This window comes from Hemiscyllium ocellatum, chromosome 37, assembly GCF_020745735.1.
Source record: "Hemiscyllium ocellatum isolate sHemOce1 chromosome 37, sHemOce1.pat.X.cur, whole genome shotgun sequence".
NCBI lineage: Eukaryota > Metazoa > Chordata > Chondrichthyes > Orectolobiformes > Hemiscylliidae > Hemiscyllium > Hemiscyllium ocellatum.
The window spans coordinates 13,003,213-13,022,864 of record NC_083437.1 but is presented as its reverse complement, the minus strand read 5'-3'; the positions used below and the strand labels follow the sequence as shown (position 1 = coordinate 13,022,864).

Sequence of the window (19,652 nt, the reverse complement as noted above, 5' to 3'; positions counted from 1 at the left end):
TCAGAATTCTCTTAAGATTAATGTGAAGGTTCACTTGCCAGTTAGGAAGGCAAATGCAATATGAGCATTCATTTCAAGAGGTTTAGAATACAAGACCAAGGATGTGTAACCTCAGCAATATAAGGCATTTGGTCAAACTGCATTTGGGTCCTGCATTTAAGAAAGGATGTGCTGGCCTTGGAGGGGTTCTTGAGAATGATCTCTGGGATGAAAAAGGGCTTGACATAGGAGGAGTGATTGAGGACTCCGAGTCTGTACTCAATGGAGTTTAGAAGGTTGAGAGTGATCTGATTGATACAAGAATATTGAGTGTCCTGGATACATTATTGTTAAGTAGACTAGTAAGAGAGACTTGAATCTGAGGGGGCCATCCCTTTAGATTTGAGATGTGGAGGAATTTCTTCAGCCAGAAGGTGGTAACTTTGTGGAACTCATAGCTTCCACAGCCTTCTGAAGCAAAGTCATTAATGCCAAAATGGCTAGATAGGTTCTTGATGAGGGAACCGAGGGTTACAGGGAGAAGGCAGGAGAATGGGGTTGAGAAACTTGTCAGCCATGATCAAAAGGCAGAGCAGATGCATTAGGCCAAATGACCTTTTTTTGCTTCTTTAGTTTATATAGACAGGCAGGGGGCTAGAAGAACACAACAAGCCAAGCAGCATCAGGAGTGGAGATGTTGACATTTTAGGTGTAACCCATCTTCAGGACCTTTTTCTGGCCCGATTCTCAAGGGGCTGAGTGGCCTACTTCTACTCTGAACAATAAAACCATACGAAGTAGGAATAGGCCATTTGGCCTCTTGAACCTACTCCATCATGCAATAAAATCACGGTTGATCTGATATTCCTTGCTTTCACGTTTTTGTGCTTTCCCTATAACTCTTGCTGATCAAGAATCTATCTGATCTATCCAAGGACTCTGTCCCACATCTCTCCAGGAAAAGGACTTTCAAAGACATTCAACCCTCAGAAGAAAAATGCCTCTATCTCTCAGTTCTAAGTTGGTGCCCCTTTTATTCCGCAACTGTGCCCTCTGGTCCTAGACTCCCATGAAGGGGAAACCTCCTCTCAGTATTTATCTTTCTAAACTCCAGTTATGATCACTACCTCCTATGGGATCTTTTATTTGAAATTCATTTATTAAATCTGCGTAGATCCCCATTGCCAGATCCAAGACGGCCTGCTCCTTGACTGACTCCGTAACATTGCTCTTGGAAACTATCCCTAATGTGCTAATAAGTTATTGCCATAGATTTGTTTTCCAATTTGATTCACCCAATCAACATGAAGATTAATGTCCCTCATAATTATTACTCTTCATTTTATGTGCTTCTATATGTTGATTTTATAGCCTTGCCTATGGAATTGCTACTGTTGGCAGTCGGGACATTTACTCCTACCAATCTTCTTTCCCTTGCTGTTTCTTCTTACATCTACCCAAATGGGGATTCAACATCATCTGAGCTTAGATCATCTTTCTCAAATGTTCTCATTTTGTTTCTTCTTAACAATGCTATCTCACTACCTTCTCCATCCGTCCTATCTCTCCAAATATCAACTGTTAAGATCCCGGTTTTGATCTTCCAGTAACCATGTTTCTGTAATGGGCAATGAGATCATATTCATTTATCTCTTTGTACCTTGTTCTGAATGATAACTGTGTTAAAATATTTAAACATGGCATTTCTAAATTTCTATGTTTTGTGAAAACATAAAATGTATCCTGACTTACTAATTGTTTCCTATTTCCTGTTCCTCCCACTTATTCCTTCTCTTTCCTGAATCAGGAACGCATGAACTGAATAGACAGGAAAGTAACTTTTGAATTGCAAGGTGTATAGGCAAACTACTAGCTGGAGAGATGGTGACCTAGCTGATTGGTACTAACCTGGTCCTCTGGACCCTGTGTCAGACTTGGCATGAAATTACGCCCAAACAAACTTTCTGACCTTAAATGTGAATTCTGCCCTTGTTAATTGACTAATGTCAATCATATATGATTGATTCTGTGTTGCAGCAGTTCCAGTAAAACCTAACCCTTAGCTATGTAGAGGAGCAGCTTTATCATACACTTAGTTTGTATTTAAAATAATATTTATGGCTACATAGTGTTTTTTTGTTTTTCAATCTGTCAAAAAGATTGCTGCCTATGTTTCATGAATGACAATGATCCATTTACTTGCAGATTTAAACCCTTTTACCATCTGAGGCAGACAAGTGATGATCAGTGTTCTATTTAAGTTAATTTTTGATGTAACCAAAAGCATTTGAAACTTTATAGAATGCACAACACATCATTCATACTTGATCATTTGTTCTTTACTGCTATTTCTGTATAGTTTATTTGTGTGACAATTGAATTAAGGGCTAGTACAATCCTTAGCTTCAGTAAAACAGACAATTTCCAGTTATGTATTCTGTGCACAAACATGTTATCTATTTCTAAATTTGATCAGTTCCATCACATGAACTGAGGTGGTTTATTAGCTGTGACAAAAGGAGTGTCCCATGATTCCTCTTTATTTCCAATTCTTTTTTGTGATTTTTTTTGAGCGGATTTGAATTGGGTGTCCTAGCTATAGATCTAGTAGTTTTAATTTGACAATTCAATTTCTAATGTCACAAGCTGTTCTTCAATATTCAATTCCCTTTTGCTGTACATTCTGTATTTCAATTTTTTGCTTATCAAGCTGTCAAATTACATTGAGAGGAAATTGAACTCTTCTCATTTTCCACATTAATTGCATATTCCCAGATTGGATGAAGTGACACATTCCCAATTGTGTTCCACTCAGACCTTTTTAAGAATCAAGAGATGTTAACTTAATCAAACCTGATCCCAGAGTTAACAGGCCAGTGCGTGGCACATCCAATTTTCACTCTGCCTTTCTCTTACTTTTCCACTGTAGCATTATGGTGAAATTTGAATGGACCATTAACTGAATGCTAACACTGTAATGCATACCTGTGTAATTTGTATTTTTTTTAATATTTAGGATGTAATAAAGGTTTCCAAACAGTACCTTCCTAGTATGGCAGTGGGTTTCTCAAGCCCCAAGTTGAAACTTCATGTTGGTGATGGCTTTGAGTTCATGAAAGAGAACCAGGATGCATTTGATGTAATTATCACTGATTCCTCAGATCCAGTAGGTACGAATTCTGATAAGTTCAGTTGACATTGAGTGATGTTAACTAGCTATGGGTCTCTTTCAGCTGTCTTCTCGATAACCAGGTGGAGATATTCTCGAATGTTATGTAGTCTTTGACGTTTGATTGAAAGGCTGATTACTTTGTTATTGACAAGGGTTGTTGATCATGAAATATCCCTGTCAATCTCTTAGGCTTTTAAAATTTTGCATGGTTGACATTTTGTTTGAAAGAGAGCTTCAATTTTATAGCACATGATTGTAAATAGCGAATGTGTCTGGCACCCTGAAAACAGTTGATATACATGTGCAGTGACGTCGTTCTGTCCTGATTGCTCATTTATTGTGCTTATTTGGGCATCATCATGCTTTACACAGGCAGAGTATTCTACATGTGTGCATGCACAGAACTTTGCATGTGCAATATCAATCTTTTGATGATTTCAGGAGACGCTGCCTTGTCAATATTGAACTGTAAACTAGAAAAGTAAATTGGAAGTTACTTCAAGCAAAAACGTGAATAGTAGTTTTAAAAAAAAATGCCAAGTTGGCACTGATTCTTCTGACAGTGATCAGCATTTGGAACAGATTTATGCATCTTATAGTGTTCAAAACATGGTATTATTTGATAACATTTGAACACTGTAGAGAGGAGGGCACTGTTGGACCTTCCTGGAAGGTGAAGTAAAATTGGTCAAATGGCCTGACTCAGCTGAGGTGTCATCACAGTTGGAAGACAGTTCTTTAACTTTGGTTCTTCAGCAGGGTTAAATGGATTCTCGGTCCTGATCGGTCAACAGCACATTTAAAATGAAAAGTAATTTGCTACACATTTCCCGCTACTTAACCCTTTGAATATGACCAGCTATTTTGTTAATCATATAAATGTTGTCTTCGTGTTGTGGCCTAAACAAAACTGGTTTTGCATGGCACAACTGCATTTCTGCCAACAGTTCCTGAGACTTGGTAAAATGAGTCTAGGCAAAGCCTATTTTCAACAGGTCTTCCAGGCTGAATGGCACCTGTGATTCCCAGTTTCGCATTTATCCTTGACAGTCTATTCTGGTTAACCCACTTTTCAAGAACTGGCAATACTGTGCTAGAATGAGTTATGTGGAATTTGCTTAAGACATTTTTGAAATACTCATGATTACTGGGCTTTCACTTCGAGATTTTTAATTTTTTTTAACAAGTTGTGAAGAAAATTGCTTGTCATAGCTGCTGCTAACAATTTGGTAACCTGATTTACAAACAAATGGAAGAAATCCAGAAGCTGAAAATTTAAAAATGAAGTGGATGAATATATAAATCAGTTCTACATTTGTATAGTCCAGCCTGCTTATAATCTATTCCACTTTTTTTTCCATGGCTCCTCTCCATGCTCCTACCTTTCTGTCTAACGTCAAGGACCTGCTGAGAGTTTGTTTCAGGAGTCTTACTACCAGCTGATGAAGAATGCTCTGCATGAAGATGGAATCCTTGGTGCGCAAGGTAGGTGTTTTTTGCTCTTGGATCCCAAAGAATATTCCTACATTGAGCAGCGTGCCCAATTTTTGGAGCCCAGAATTTCACACGTTTTATTAACTACTGTGTTTCAACAATTTGTTCACATACCTTTACACCTTCCTTTAGAATTATATCCTTTTGTATTGCTTCTCCTCGTTCTTCCTATCAAAATGTGACAATTTTCTGCAGTAAATTTAATTTGTTGCATTTTCTTATTTATTAATTCATGAATTGTGGGTGTTGCTGGCTAGGCTAATGCCCATCACTAATTTTCTTGAATGTGATGGGCTGCTGTGAACCACTGCAATTCTAGGGCTGTTAGATTAACAATATACTTCAAGTCAGAGGCCAAGATATCTGTCTATGGTTTTAAAAAAATATTTATTCTGTGAGGAAATCTTCAATTGTTCAATTACCCCTTTAACAGATCCACTATTCAGTTTCTCCACTAGCAATATAATATTAGCATTTTGTTCATTGGGTATTCCCCCTTTTTTTCATAATATTAGCAACAATTTATGCATGCTGTTCCCTCTTGCATGGCATAAACTGAATAACTTGTCTAATCAATTTCAGCATTTTGAAAACACCTTTTTTCAGATACCCTGCCAACATTGTTTTTGAGAACTCTAATGTTGTAGATTTAAGACCTACACCATACATTTATAATGCAATTACTAAAAGATGTAAACTGCAGTGGCGCATGTACTAGAAGATATGAATGCTTTGCATGTCTGTTCCTTTCATTTAAAAGTCTACAACATGAAATGAATCAATTTTCCTTCGTACAGAAACAATACTATTGCTGTTGAAATAAGGAAATGAGCCAGATTGATCTTTTGGCCAAAGGCACTACCTGATCTCTTAAATGGAAAAAGCGATTCAAATTTTAAGCCTGTAAGATGTTGGGCATCTATAATTTTTTTGAAGTGTTTGCTTTAGAAGTTAACCCACTATTCAAATGAGTAATGAGCCATACAAATTACAAAAGTTTCAGGTTTCATCTGAGATAGCTAATCTCAGTAAAGGCTTCAGTGACCTAGAAATAGATCAAAGCCAAACTAGTTTTCTGCTTTTAATGTGAATTTAAAGCACTATTAGATGTCAGATCGTGCGAATTGAAGGGATAATGTTGGAGAAAAATGTTTTACAAGTTAACAATTTGTTTTTAAAGGAAACCTAGATTTGAACCTGATCTAATTGTGATTTCTGCAGGTGAATGTCAGTGGCTGCACCTTGAACTCATAAAGGAGATGCGGAGATTCTGTAAATCTTTGTTTCCTGTAGTTGAATATGCATACAGCACAATCCCTACGTACCCCAGTGGACAGATTGGTTTTATGTTGTGCAGTAAAAATCCTGTGAGTCAAGTGCCTTTCAGTTACGTTCGATTCTAATGTTCAATTCTAGATTGTTCTATCTGCTGTCAGGTAGTGTGTGGGGTGGATAGTAAAAGCAAAAAGGCTGAATTACTCAGCAGGTAAAGTGGCACCTGCAGGAAGAGAAATTGAGAAAACATTTCAGGACAATAACCTTGCAAAGCAACTAGAAATATTTAGAAATGAAATCCATATTTAATTTACAGAAGCAGGAGAGATTAAATGATAAAAGCTATAGTTGGAAAAGAGAAAAGCAATGAAATGGGTCGAGAGGAGTTGCAAATGGCATCATTAAAATCGTTTTCAACAGCATCTTTCCCGAAAAAAAGTAGTATATCTTTGTGTAGGAGATGTTAAAGGTCCTACTTGAAAGATGTAATAGGTTTTTTATTTAGCTTTATTGAGAATGCTAAGGACAGATCAACAGGGAGCAGGATGAAAGTTAAATGACGAACATTTTCGCTTGGGGAAACCAAATGCCTGCATTCAGTCTACAGGGATGATCCAGACATTATAGAATAATACAGTTCAAAAGAAGCCCTTTGGCTCACTGGGTCTGTACCTTCAAAAATATACTGCTACATGCTACCTACACCGGTCCCACTTCCCCACTCTAGGCCCATAACCTTGAATGTTATGACACTTTAAGACCATAAGACAGGAGTGGAAGTAAGGCCATTCGGGCCATCAAGTCCACTCTGCCATTCAATCATGGCTGATGGGCATTTCAACTACACTTACCAGCGTTCTCCCCATAGGCCTTAGATTCTTGTTGTCTCAAGGAATTATCAATCTCTGCCTTGAAGACATTTAGCATACCGGCCTCCACTGCACCCTGTGGCAATGAATTCCACAGGCCCACCACTCTCTGGCTGAAGAAATGTCTCCGCATTTCTGTTCTGAATTGACCCCCTCTAATCCTAAGGCTGTGTCCACGGGTCCTAGTCTCCTCGCCTAATGGAAACAATTTCCTAGCATCCACCCTTTTCAAGCCATGTATTATCTTGTACGTCTCTATTAAGTCTCCCCTTAATCTTCTAAACTCCAATGAATACAATCCCAGGATCCTCAGCCGTTCCTCATATGTTAGACCTACCATTCCAGGGATCATCTGTGTGAATCTCTGCTGGACACGTTCCAGTGCCAGTATGTCCTTCCTGAGGTGTGGGGACCAAAACTGGGCACAGTACTCCAAATGGGGCCTAACCAGAGCTTTATAAAGCCTCAGTTGCACATCGCTGCTTTTATATTCCAAACCCTCTTGAGATAAGTGACAACATTGCATTCACTTTCTTAATCACGGACTCAACCTGCATGTTTACCTTTAGAGAATCCTCGACTGGCACTCCCAGATCCCTTTGTACTTTGGCTTTACGAATTTTCTCACCATTTAGAAAGTAGTCTATGCTTTTATTCTTTTTGCCAAAGTGCAAGACCTTGCATTTGCTCACATTGAATTCAATCAACCATTTCCTGGACCACTCTTCCCAAACTGTCTAGATCCTTCTGTAGCCTCCCCACTTCCTCAGTACTACCTGCCTGTCCACCTAACTTCGTATCATCTGCAAACTTCGCTAGAATGCCCCCAGTCCCTTCATCCAAATCATTAATATATAATGCGAACAGCTATGGCCCCAACACTGAACCCTGCGGGACACTGCTCGTCACTGGCTGCCATTCCGAAAAAGAACCTTTTATCCCAACTCTCTGCCTTCTGTCAGACAGCCAATCCTCAATCCATCCCAGTAGCTCACCTCGAACACCATGGGCCCTCACCTTGCTCAGCAGCCTCCCGTGTGGTACCTTATCAAAGGCCTTTTGGAAGTCTAGATAGACCACATCTACAAGGGTTTCCCTGGTCTAACCTACTTGTCACCTCTTCAAAGAATTCCAACAGGTTTGTCAGGCATGACCTCCCCTTACTAAATCCATGTTGACTTGTTCTAATCAGACTCTGTTCTTCTAAGAATTTAAAAACCTCATCCTTAATGATGGATTCTAGAATGTTACCAACAACCGAGTTTAGGCTAATTGGCCTATAATTTTCCATCTTTTGTCTTGATTCTTTCTTGAACAAGGGGGTTACAACAGCGACCTTCCAATCATCCGGGACCTTTCCTGACTCCAGTGACTCTTGAAAGATCTCAACCAATGCCTCCGCTATTTCCTCAGCCACCTCTCTCAGAACTCTAGGGTGTATCCCATCGGGGCCAGGAGATTTATCAATTTTAAGACTTTTTAACTTTTCTAGCACTATCTCTTTTGTAATGGCAACCATACTCAACTCAGCCCCCTGACTCCCTTTAATTGTTGGGATATTACTCATGTCTTCCACTGTGAAAACTGACGCAAAGTACTTGTTAAGTTCTCTTGCTATTTGCTTATCTCCCATCACTTGGCTTCCTGCATCAGTTTGAAGTGGCCCAATGTCTACTTTTGCCTGTCATTTGTTTCTTATGTATTGAAAGAAACTTTTACTATCATTTCTAATATTACTGGCTAGCCTATCTTCATATTTGATCCTCTCCTTTCTTATTACTCTCTTTGTTATCCTCTGTTTGTTTTTGTAGCCTTCCCAATCTTCTGATTTCCCACTGCTCTTGGCCACTTTATAGGATCTCTCTTTTTCTTTAATTACATTTCCTGACTTCCTTTGTCAGCCATGGTTATCCCTTCCCGGATAACCTTTCTTTTCTTGGGGATGAACCTCTGTACAGTGTCCTCAATTATACCCACAAGCTCCTGCCATTTTTGCTCTACTGTCTTCCCCGCTAGCCTCTGCTTCCAGTCTATTTTTGTCAGTTCCTCTCTCATGCCCTCATAATTACCTTTATTTAACTGTAACACCATTACATCTGATTTTGCCTTCTCTCTTTCAAATTCCAGACTGAACTCTACCATATTATGATCGCTACTTCCTAAAGGTTCCCTTACTTTAAGATCATTTATAGAGTCTGCTTCATTGCAAAGCACTAGGTCCAGAATAGCCTGTTCCCTTGTGGGCTCCATGACAAGCTGTTCCAAAAAGCCATCCTGTAAGCATTCCATGAATTCCTTTTCTTTGGATCTTTGGAGCCTCTGAGAAAAAGGAGGAAGTATATGTTAGGTACAGAACAATAAAAATGGGTGGCCCTTCAGGAGTATAGGCATGCTCAAATAAACAAATTAAGAGGGCAACAAGGGGCCATTAAATATTTTTGACTTTTAGAAATGAGAAAAACTGCACACATTTCATTGCTATAGTTAGAGCAAGAGGATTACTAGGGAAAGGGTGGAGCCTATTAGAAATCAAAGGGGCAATTTGTGCCTGGATCTAAAGGATGTGGATAAGGTCTTTTTAAATTAATATTTCTCATCTTTATTCACAAAGGAGAAAGACGTTATAATTGGGGATTTCATTTGGGATAGTGAGGTTCTTGAGCATGTAAAGATTAGTAAGGAAGGAGTATTAGATGCTTTAGTGGGCATAAAGGTGCATAAATCCCTGGACCTGATGAGATGTATCCCAGACTGAGATAGGAGTCGAGGGAGGGCATTGCTGGGACCCTGAATGAGATATTTAATACTTTGCCGGCCACCAGTGAACTGCCAGATTACTGGAGGATAGCTAACGTGCTTCCTTAGTTCAACAATGCACCAGGGATGGGCCAAGTAATTATAGATCGGTTAGTCTGACATCAGTGGTAGGGAAATTATTGCAAAAAAAGTTCTGAGGGACAAAATTAATCAATGTAGTGAGGACAGTGCAGTTGATGATGTTTACATAGATTTTGGAAAAGCCTTTTGACAAGGTCTCCAATGGAAGGCTGATCCAACAAGTAAAAGCTTGTGGGATCCCAGACAAGTTGGCGAACCTTTTTTAGATGGAATCCCTAAAGTGTGGAAACAGACCCTTTGGCCCAACAAGTCCCCACAACCCTCCAAAGAGTAACCCTCCTAGACCCATTCTCCTATTACTTTACATTTTACCCCTAATTAATGCACCTAACCTACACATCCCTGAACACTTTCGGCAATTGAACATGGCCAAGTCACCTAACCTGCACATCTTTGTAGGTTGATCCAAAATTGGCTTGCAAATAGAAGGCAAAGAGCAATGGTGTAGCATTGCCTTTGTGATTGAAAGCCTGTGACCAGTGGTGTACCGTAGGGTCCAGTACTGATTTTTTTTTAATGTACATTAATAACTGTGAATGTTGAAAGTATAATTAGTAAGTTTTCAGAGAGATGAAAATCGGTGTCGTTGAGATGGTCTTGGGCTACAGTCTGACATTGACCAGCTAGTAAATTGGCAGAGCAGAGGCAGATGGAATTTAATCCTGATGAGTCTGAAGTGAAGCATTTTAGGTGGTCTAAAAAGGGAAGGATTTACACCATGAAAGATCTGTCCCCAGGGAATATTGAAGAACAAAGGGACCTCGATATACCAGTCCATAGATCCCTGAAAGTGTCAGTACAGGTAGATAATGTGGTGAAGAAGGCTTGCCTTCATTAACAAGGACATAGAATATAGGACCAGGGAAGTCTTGTTTCAAATTTTTATAGAACATTGGTTAGGAATACTTTGTGCAGTTCTGTTCACCACACTGTTGGGAGTACATATTACATTGGAAAGGATGCAGAGGAGATTCACCAGAATGTTGGCTGGGTAGAAAGTCTCCATTATGAGGAGAGACTAGATAGGCTGGGATTGTTTTCATTGGAGCAGGGAATGTGAATTGTGATGGACAAAATTGAAAAGCATATACAGAGTAGATTGAGAATCTCTTCCCCATGGCAGACATTCCTAGATGAGCAGTGGTTTAGAGAGAATCTGGGGAAATATTCTTCTTGCCCAGAGGGTGGTATTAATAGAGAATGCACCCCTGGAAAGGTGCAACATTTAAGAAACATCTGGACAAGCATTTTAAAATACCAGGACATAGTAGTCTGTGGACCAAGTGTAAGTAAATGGGTTGAGTATAGTTTGATATTTTGGTGGTATAACTTGGTGGGCTGAAGGGAATCTTTCTATGCTGTATGCTGATGTTACTCTATGACTAAATTCCACCTGCCACTGATCTGTTCATGTGATCAATCAATTTTTAACTTAGCAATCTCATGCTCACTTTTCATGATTATTACAAACAATTTGCCACTGCACACAGGATACTGCTTCCAGAAATGGCCTTCTACTACCAACCTTTTGTCTCTTGCCCATAAGCCAATTTTAGATCCAACTTGTCGAATTAAACTGGATCCCATGAGCTTCTATCTTTATCAGTTTGCCATGTGGAACCTTGTCAGAAGCCTTGCTAAAATCCAAATAAACAACATCAACTACCCGACCCTCATTGGTCACCACCTCAAAATTCAATCCGATTTGTTAGGCATGACCACCCTCTGACAAAGTAATGCTGACTATAATCAACCCTTGCCTTTCTAAATAGAGATGAGTTTTCTCCTTCACTATTTTCTCCAATAGTTCCCCTATCACTGAGGCTCGCTGGTTTATATTCCTTGGTCTACCTGTACCTCCCTCTTGTAAAGTGAAACAATATTAGCTGTCCTCTAGCATCTTTCCTGTGGCCAGAGATGATTTTAAAGATTTGTGTATTATTTTCTCCCTCATCTCTCCAAGCTATCTGGATTGTAATTCTTCCGGTAATTTGTCCACTTTTAAATATTCAAAACCTCCGATACCTCCTTGCTGCTTCTATCAGTTTGCTCGTGAACTTCTCAGTTCATCTTCTTGAATTCTGTACTTGCATCATCATCCTCCTCCTGAGTAAAGCCGACATTTGATCATTGCAGTTTAATTTCTCTTGTTTTCCACTCTATTCCATGTTTTGATGTTTGTTCCCCTGCCCTGTCTCTGCTTGCATGACTCATAACTGACTGTTCTGACTTTTAAAAAATACATCAGTATGGTTTCTTGCTTCATAGATGCAGCCCGCACATTTTGCTTTTCATTTCAGATTTCTAGCATTTTGCTTTTGTCAGGAATTGTGCTCATTTGGTCTGAGCTAAGAATGGCTGTTTCACCATCAGATGCTGATATTCCACTGTCTCTACCTATTATTTGTATTGTAAGCAGCACTAATAACAGCAGGCATTATCATTTCACTATTGGATTATGACTAATCTGTTACAAGTCTCAATGAGCACCAATACCTAGCATTTATTTCGCTTTATTTGAGAATTAACCATTGAACTGGTCTAAGCAACATTGCAAATCACTTCCAAGCATTTTTTGGGGGGGGGGAGGAACTGGCAGCTGAAGGTGTAGATTTCCATTTGCGTCGCTTGACAATTAAACATTGAACTGGTCTCAGCAACATTGCAAATCACCTCCAAGTACTTTATTTTTCAGTGGTGGGGGTGGGAGGTGGGGATCTAACAGCTGAATGCAGATTTCCATTTTCATCGCTTGCTAGCAGATTTTACATTGTCTTTGTGTGATTTTCGATATTGTTGGCCTCTGCAGGCCTTCAGACAGGGTAATGATACCATGATTTTATTGTAGCTATATGTACTGTTCTCCAGTATAAATGATAAATTTGGCATTAAGAAAACTTTGGAAATGAAAGGGGACATTATTTGCTAATCTATCAAACTAACCATCCACAGCCTACTTCACAGTGAAGATTGTTAACTTTGAATATCTGAAGTGCAAATGTTAGAAAATTGTTTACATGTGCCTCGGATGGTGATGGCAAGCACAAGGGGACATAGCTTTAAACTGAGGGGTGATAGACATAGGGCAAATGTCAGAGGTGGGCTCTTTAGTCAAAGTAAAGAATACATTACTGGAAATGATGCGGATATATATTGAGTAAGGAGAAAGTGAGGACTGCAGATGTTGGAGACCAGAATTGAGATTGTGGTGCTTGCAAAGCACAGCAGGTCAGGCAGCTTCTAAGGAGCAGAAGAATTGTCGTTTCGGGCATAGGTCCTTCATGAGGGTTCATTCTGCAATAGACTTTTGCGATATTTTACGTCAAGAAGCCAGGCTTACCCAATATGCATCTGCATCATTTCCAGTAATCGCTACTCTTAGCCGAAAAGCTTCTGCATGCACACAATGCCACTTTCCCTGCTGGTCTGTCCAGGCAATGCATAGAACATTACAGCGCATTACAGGCCCTTTGGCCCTCAATGTTGCGCCGATCTGTGAAACCATCTAACCTACACTATTTCATTATCATTCATATATTTTACCAATGACCACTTAAGTGCCCTTAAAGTTGGCGAGTCTACTACTGCTGCAAGCAAGGCATTTCCATGCCCTTGCTACTTTCTGAGTAAAGAAACTACCTCTGACAACTGTCCTATATCGATTATCCCTCAATTTAAAGATCTGTCCCCTCGTGCTAGCCGTCAACATCTGAGGCACTTATAAATTATTTTCTAACATTTGCACTTAAGATATTCAAAGTTAACAATCTTCACTGTGAAATAAACAGTGGATGATTAGTTTGATAGAACAGCAAATGTCCATTTTTATTTCCAAAGTTATCTTAGTGCCAAATTTATCATTTATACTGGAAAACAGTGCATACAGCTCAATAAAATCATGGTATCATTACCCTGTCTGCAGATTTGTCCTAATATTAGAAGGTCTGCAAAGGCCAACAAAATCAAAAACCACGTAGACAATGTAAAAATTGTTGACAAGCGACACAAATGGAAATCTACACCCTCAGCTGCCAGTTCCTCACCCCCTCAAAAAAATACTTGGAAGTGATTTCCAATGTTGCTGAGACCAGTTCAATAATTAATTCTCAAATAAAGTGAAATAAATGCTAGATACTGGTGCTCATTGAGACTTGGAGAAAGTGAGGACTGCAGATGCTGGAGATCAGAGCTGAAAAATGTGTTGCTGGAAAAGTGCAGCAGGTCAGGCAGCATCAAAGGAGCAGGAGAATCGACGTTTCGGGCATAAGCCCTTCTTTATTGAGACTTGACACAGATTAGTCATAATGCAATAGTGAAATGATAATGTTTGCTGCTATTAGTGCTGCTTACAATACAAAATAATAAGTAGAGACAGTGGAATATCAGCATCTGATGGTGAAACAGCCATTCTTAGCTCAGACCAAATGAGCACAATTCCTGACTTTTCTAACATTTTGCTTGTGTGAAGTTAATAAATCTGAAATAAAAAGCACAACATGGGGGCTGAATCTATGAAGCAAGAAACTATACTGATATATTTTGAGCAGTCAGATATGAGTCATACAAGCCGAAATGGTGTGGGGTAGCAAACATCAAAATAAGGGATAGAGTGAGCTGCCAGAGGAAGTGGTGGAGGCTGGTACAATTACAGCATTTAACAGGCATCCGAATGGGTTTATGAATAGGAAGGGTTTAGAGGATATGGGCTAAGTGCTAGAAAATGGGACTAGATTAGTTTAGGATATCTGGTCGGCATGACGAGTTGGATCATAGGGTCTCTTTCTGTGCTGTACATCTGACTCTATGAACTGGTCCCAACAACAGTGCAAATCACCTCCAACTATTTTCGGGGAGGGTGGGAAACTGGCAGCTGAGGATGCATATTTCCATTTGCATCACTTGTCAGCAGATTTACAACGTCGATGTGTGGTTTTCGATATTGTTAGTCTCTGCAGACCTTCTAACATTAAGACAAATCTGCAGACAGTAATGATTTTATTGTAATTATATGTACTGTTTTCCAGTATAAATGATAAATTTGGAACTAATAATTTTGGAAATAAAAGTGGACATTATTTGCTGACCTATCAACTAACCATTCACTCCCTATTTCACAGTGAACATTATTAACTTTGAAGATCTGAAATACAAATGTTAGAAAATAATTTCCGTGTGCATTGCCTGGACAGACCAACAGGGAAAGTGGAGTTGTGTGCATGCAGAGGCTATTCGATTAGGAGTAGCAATTGAATATTGGAAATGATGCAGATGAATATCCTGGCTTTTTGATGTAAAATGTTTTACCATGGGTTCATTATTCAATGGAAGTTTGATAATTGGATTATGTTTTATAGGACACTAATTTTCGTGAACCTGTGAGACAGCTATCAGCGGAGGAAGTGGACAGAATGCAACTGAAATATTACAATGCAAATATGCACCGGGCAGCATTTGTTTTGCCTGAGTTTGCCAGAAAGGTAATCTGCCACAATTAGCTTAGTTCAGCTAAGCTTCAAGTTTAGATTGATTTGGTTTAAATGTTTCCTGTTTCTTTGCATGCTGTGGGTACACTGCTATTGTGACTCTTAACTGAGCTCATCAGATTTGGTTAGCAATGATAAACCCTATATTCAAACATGTTTTCACTTATTTTGCCAATGTAGCTTTCCCTTACTGAGGAAATAATTCAATTGTTGCCTGTTCTGATAGCCCACTTGAAATACTTTTTAAAAAGCAGACGTCTTCACCCACGTTTACAAAATTTTGTGGTGCTTTACATTAGTTTTTCAATCATGTGTGAAATGCATTCAGCATGTGAGACTGAACTGGACTCACTTCAAACATAGTGGCTATAAGAGCAGGTCAGACATTAGGAATACGGTGGCGAATAACTCACCTCCTGGCTCCTCCAAAGCCTGTTCAGCATCTCCAAGGCACAAGTCAAGAGTGTGATGGAATACTTCACACTAGCCTGGATGGGTGCAGCCCCAACAATACTCAAGAAGCTTGACACCATCCAGGACAAGCAGCTTGATTGGCACCACATCCAAAAGCATTCACTCTCTCCACGACCGATGCTCAGAAGCAGCAGTGTGTACTATCTACAAGATGCACTGCAGAAATTCACCTAAGATCCTCAGACAGCCCCTTCTATACCTACAATCATAGAGTCATGGAGATGTACAGCATGGAAACAGACCCTTCGGTCCAAACCGTCCATACCGATCAGATATCCCAACCCAATCTAATCCCACCTGCCAGCACCCGGCCCATATCCCTCCAAATCCTTCCTATTCATATACACATCCAAATGCCTCTTAAATGTTGCAGTTGTACCAGCCTCCACCACTTCCTCTGGCAGCTCATTCCATACGCGTACATCCTCTGTGTGCAAAAGTTGCCCTGTAGGTCTCTTTTATATCTTTCCCCTCTCACCCTAAACCTATGCCCTCTAGTTCTGGACTCCCCGACGCCAGGGGAAAGACTTTGTCTATTTACCCTATCCATGCCCCTCACAATTTTGTAAACCTCTACAAGGTCACCCCCCAGCCTCTGCTCCAGGGAAAACAGCCCCAGCTTGTTCAGCCTCTCCCTATCATTCAAATTCTCCAAACCTGGCAACATCCTTGTAAATCTTTTTTGAACCCTTTCAAGTTTCACAACATCTTTCCGATAGGAAGGAGACCAGAATTGCATGCAATATTCCAACAGTGGCCTAACCAATGTCCTGTACAGTAGCAACATGACCTCCCAACTCCTGTACTCAATACTCTGACCAATAAAGGAAAGCCTACCAAATACCGCCTTCACTATCCTATCTACCTGCGACTCCACTTTCAAGGAGCTATGAACCTGCACTCCAAGGTCTCTTTGTTCAGTAACACTCCCTAGGACCTTACCATTAAGTGTATAAGTCCTGCTAAGATTTGCTTTCCATCTAGAAGGACAAAGGACAATAGATGTATGGGAGCACCACCATCTTCAAGTTCCCCTCCAAGTCACTCACCATCCTGACTTGGAAATAAATCTCCGTTCCTTCACTGTCACTGGGTCAAAATCCTGGAATTGCCTTCTTGATGGCATTGTGAGTCAACCTTCAGCCAGTGGACTGCAGCAGCTCAAGGAGGCAGCTCACCACCACCTCAAGGGTAACTAGGGACAGACAATATGCCAGCCAACAACACCCACATCCCATAAAATGAATACATTTTTTAAAAATGCAAATATTGATGGGCTACTTTTGCCATGACTAAATTGAGTCTGTTATTGCTACAAACATGTAAGTATTATTCTGGAACTTATACCAATACCTTTTCAAACAAAATGATATCAAATTGGAAGTATCCTTGCAATCAAGACTGCTATCTGCTATATTCCAAAAACAACATTTTGTGGTAACTGAACTTCCTTGCACAAAATTCCTGCAGTTTGAGGATCACGTTCTGCAGGCTTACTCCTTTATTTTGTAGTTTTTTGAAAGCTGAGTTCTTGCTTGAGAATTAAATGTGTTTTCCTTTTACCTTGCAGGCACTTGATGCATAAAGCCAACTCTATTGCCTGATGTTTGATGTCATCAATACTGAAAAACATTTTTACAAATTCTATCATCGGTTTGTAATGGATTCATAATGTTCTATACTGAAATTAACCCTTTCCTGTCTACAACGAGGAAAATTATTCTTCAACTGCCCAGGAAGCCAGGAAACAGCAGCTCTTGGTGGGAATAAAAGACCATGTGTTCAGTTCTTTTTAAAGAAAGTCACTGTGATTTTTTTTTCCCCCTGGGTGATCTCTAATTCTTGTGGAGTTGGCTTCACGACCTTGTAAGATCAGCTGACTAATCAATAAACTCCATTTCTAGATACTGCACGTGGCTGACAGCGTGGACCGCTGAGGCTTAAATCTATGATGGCCCTAGACTGGAAAGGGTTAAAATTTTAAAGAAAATATTAATAAAAATGCAACCAGATAATACTTGGAACTTGAACTTGTGTGAAAACTTTTGACATCAAGTGCTTTCATAATGAGAAAAAAAAGGGACACAAATTTCTGATTGGACATAAATCAAGTGGGATATTTGTGGTTTAAAGTGTAATGCTCTCTTCAGTAGGATTCACTACTTTTGTGTTGAAGTAGCTAATCACAATTAACTCAATATGGAATGAATTGCGTCTTGACCCCCTGCTTTTCATTGTTGTTTTTCCTTTGAGCATCACCTTTTTACTTTCCCTGTCGCATTATTTTAATTCTCTTTTTTTTTTGGATAGGCAAACACATACAATGTGTGAGTTTGACTCTTTCTTCTCCCATCTACCTCACCCCAAAGCAGCCTTTGTATGTACTGAAATTTTTCAAACCAGCTAAATTAATGAGTGACTTCCATATTTAATAGTTTTATTAATGTACTAATGGATTATAAAGATGTTGACAGGTTAGAAAATTAGCAATTGTTTCCCCTTTCTGGAGAATCTAGAACACAGTGGGACAGTCTCAGAATTAGGGGCTGATTCTTGAGGACAGTGTGGCAAAGCTGAGTGGTAAACTGGGGAAATGAAAGTGTTTTAAAAGCCAACAAAAGATTCCGGAAAAAAATGGCATGCATAATATAAGGACAAATTAATAAGATTATTAAAAAAAATAGACATTCAGGGCTTTTTAAAATATTTTAAAAGGGAGAGAACGTAGACCCTTTAGAGAACAAGACTGGAGATATAGTGGAGAAACAGAAAATTATAAAGGAATTGAATAAATACTTGTGCTTCAGTCTTCACAGAAGTAGGTACTAATAGCAGAAAGGATGAAGAAAATAAATGCAACTATTAATAGAGGAAAAAAGTACAAGGAAAATCAACGGCATTAAAGGTTGATGAGAATCCTGTACCTAATTGGTTGCATCCAAGAATCCTGAGATTCTGGGGGATGAAAATCCCAGACAGTAGCAAAACTACTAAGACCCTTCTTCAAAAAAGGGAGAATGGTACAAAACCCAGCTCGGCAAACAGAACCACAACAACGAGCACCCGAGCTACAAATCTTCTCCCAAACATTGGTACAAAACCAGTAATTATAGTCCAGTCATTTGTCATTAGGAACATATTCAAGTCTGTTCCAAAGAATATTGTGGCAGAACATTTAGAAATAATATTATCAAGCTGTATCAGCATGCCTTCATGAAGGGGATTTCATACCAGACAAATTTATTACAATTTTTTTGAGGAGGTAACAGGATAAATAAAGGGGAACCAGTGGATGTAATATATTTGGATTTCCAAAAGATGTCCCACATAAGGCTACTTAATATAAGCCTGTGGTAGTAGGTTAGCATAGAGGATTGGCTAACTCATAAAAGACAAAGTTGGGGTAAAAGTGGCATTCTCAGAATGGCACCCTGTAGCTAGCGAATTGCCACAGGAGTTTGGGCTGCAATTATTTACCAAGCAAATGTTATTGACTTGAATGAGGGAAGTGAATGTCTTGTTGCCAAGTTTGTAGATGACCTACGTGGGTGGGAAGGCAAGTGTGATTTCCTTACTAGAGGGGTATAGACAGATTAAATGAGTAGTATCAGCTATTGACCAATGTAGGAAAATGTAAAGCTATGCATTTTGGCAGGGGAAAAAGAAGTGCTGAATATTCCTTAAATAGGGAGCAAGTGCAGAAAGCTGCAGCAGAAACAGATTTAGATGTCCTCTTGCACGAATCTTATAAATCTAGCATCCAAGTGTTGTAGGTAGTAGGGAAGACAGATGGACTGGCCTTTACCCTCCTCTTAGTTTTGAAATAAAAATAAGGAAGTCTTGCTAGTCAGACTACAGCTGGAATACTCTGAATAGTTTTGGTCCCCCTTATCTAAAGCGAGATATGTTGGCATTGGAGTCACTTCAGCAAAGATTCAGTAGGTTGATTCTGGGTGTGGAGGGGTTTTCTTAGAGGTTGAGGAGGTTAGGCTTGCAGTCACTGGAGTT

At 39.5% G+C, this 19,652-nt stretch overlaps 1 protein-coding gene across 1 annotated transcript in view; it reads left to right on the top strand.

Annotated features, from left to right (window-relative positions):
* Window positions 1–17,661, top strand: part of srm (spermidine synthase) — a 30,536-nt gene extending 12,875 nt beyond the window's left edge. The window contains exons 4-8 of the mRNA XM_060852122.1: window positions 2,996–3,149; window positions 4,553–4,636; window positions 5,867–6,012; window positions 15,042–15,164; window positions 17,215–17,661. Of these exons, the coding sequence (XP_060708105.1) occupies window positions 2,996–3,149; window positions 4,553–4,636; window positions 5,867–6,012; window positions 15,042–15,164; window positions 17,215–17,229 (522 nt within the window). The 3' untranslated portion in view covers window positions 17,230–17,661. The remainder of the gene's footprint in view (window positions 1–2,995; window positions 3,150–4,552; window positions 4,637–5,866; window positions 6,013–15,041; window positions 15,165–17,214) is intronic.
* The last annotated feature ends 1,991 nt before the right edge of the window (window positions 17,662–19,652 follow it).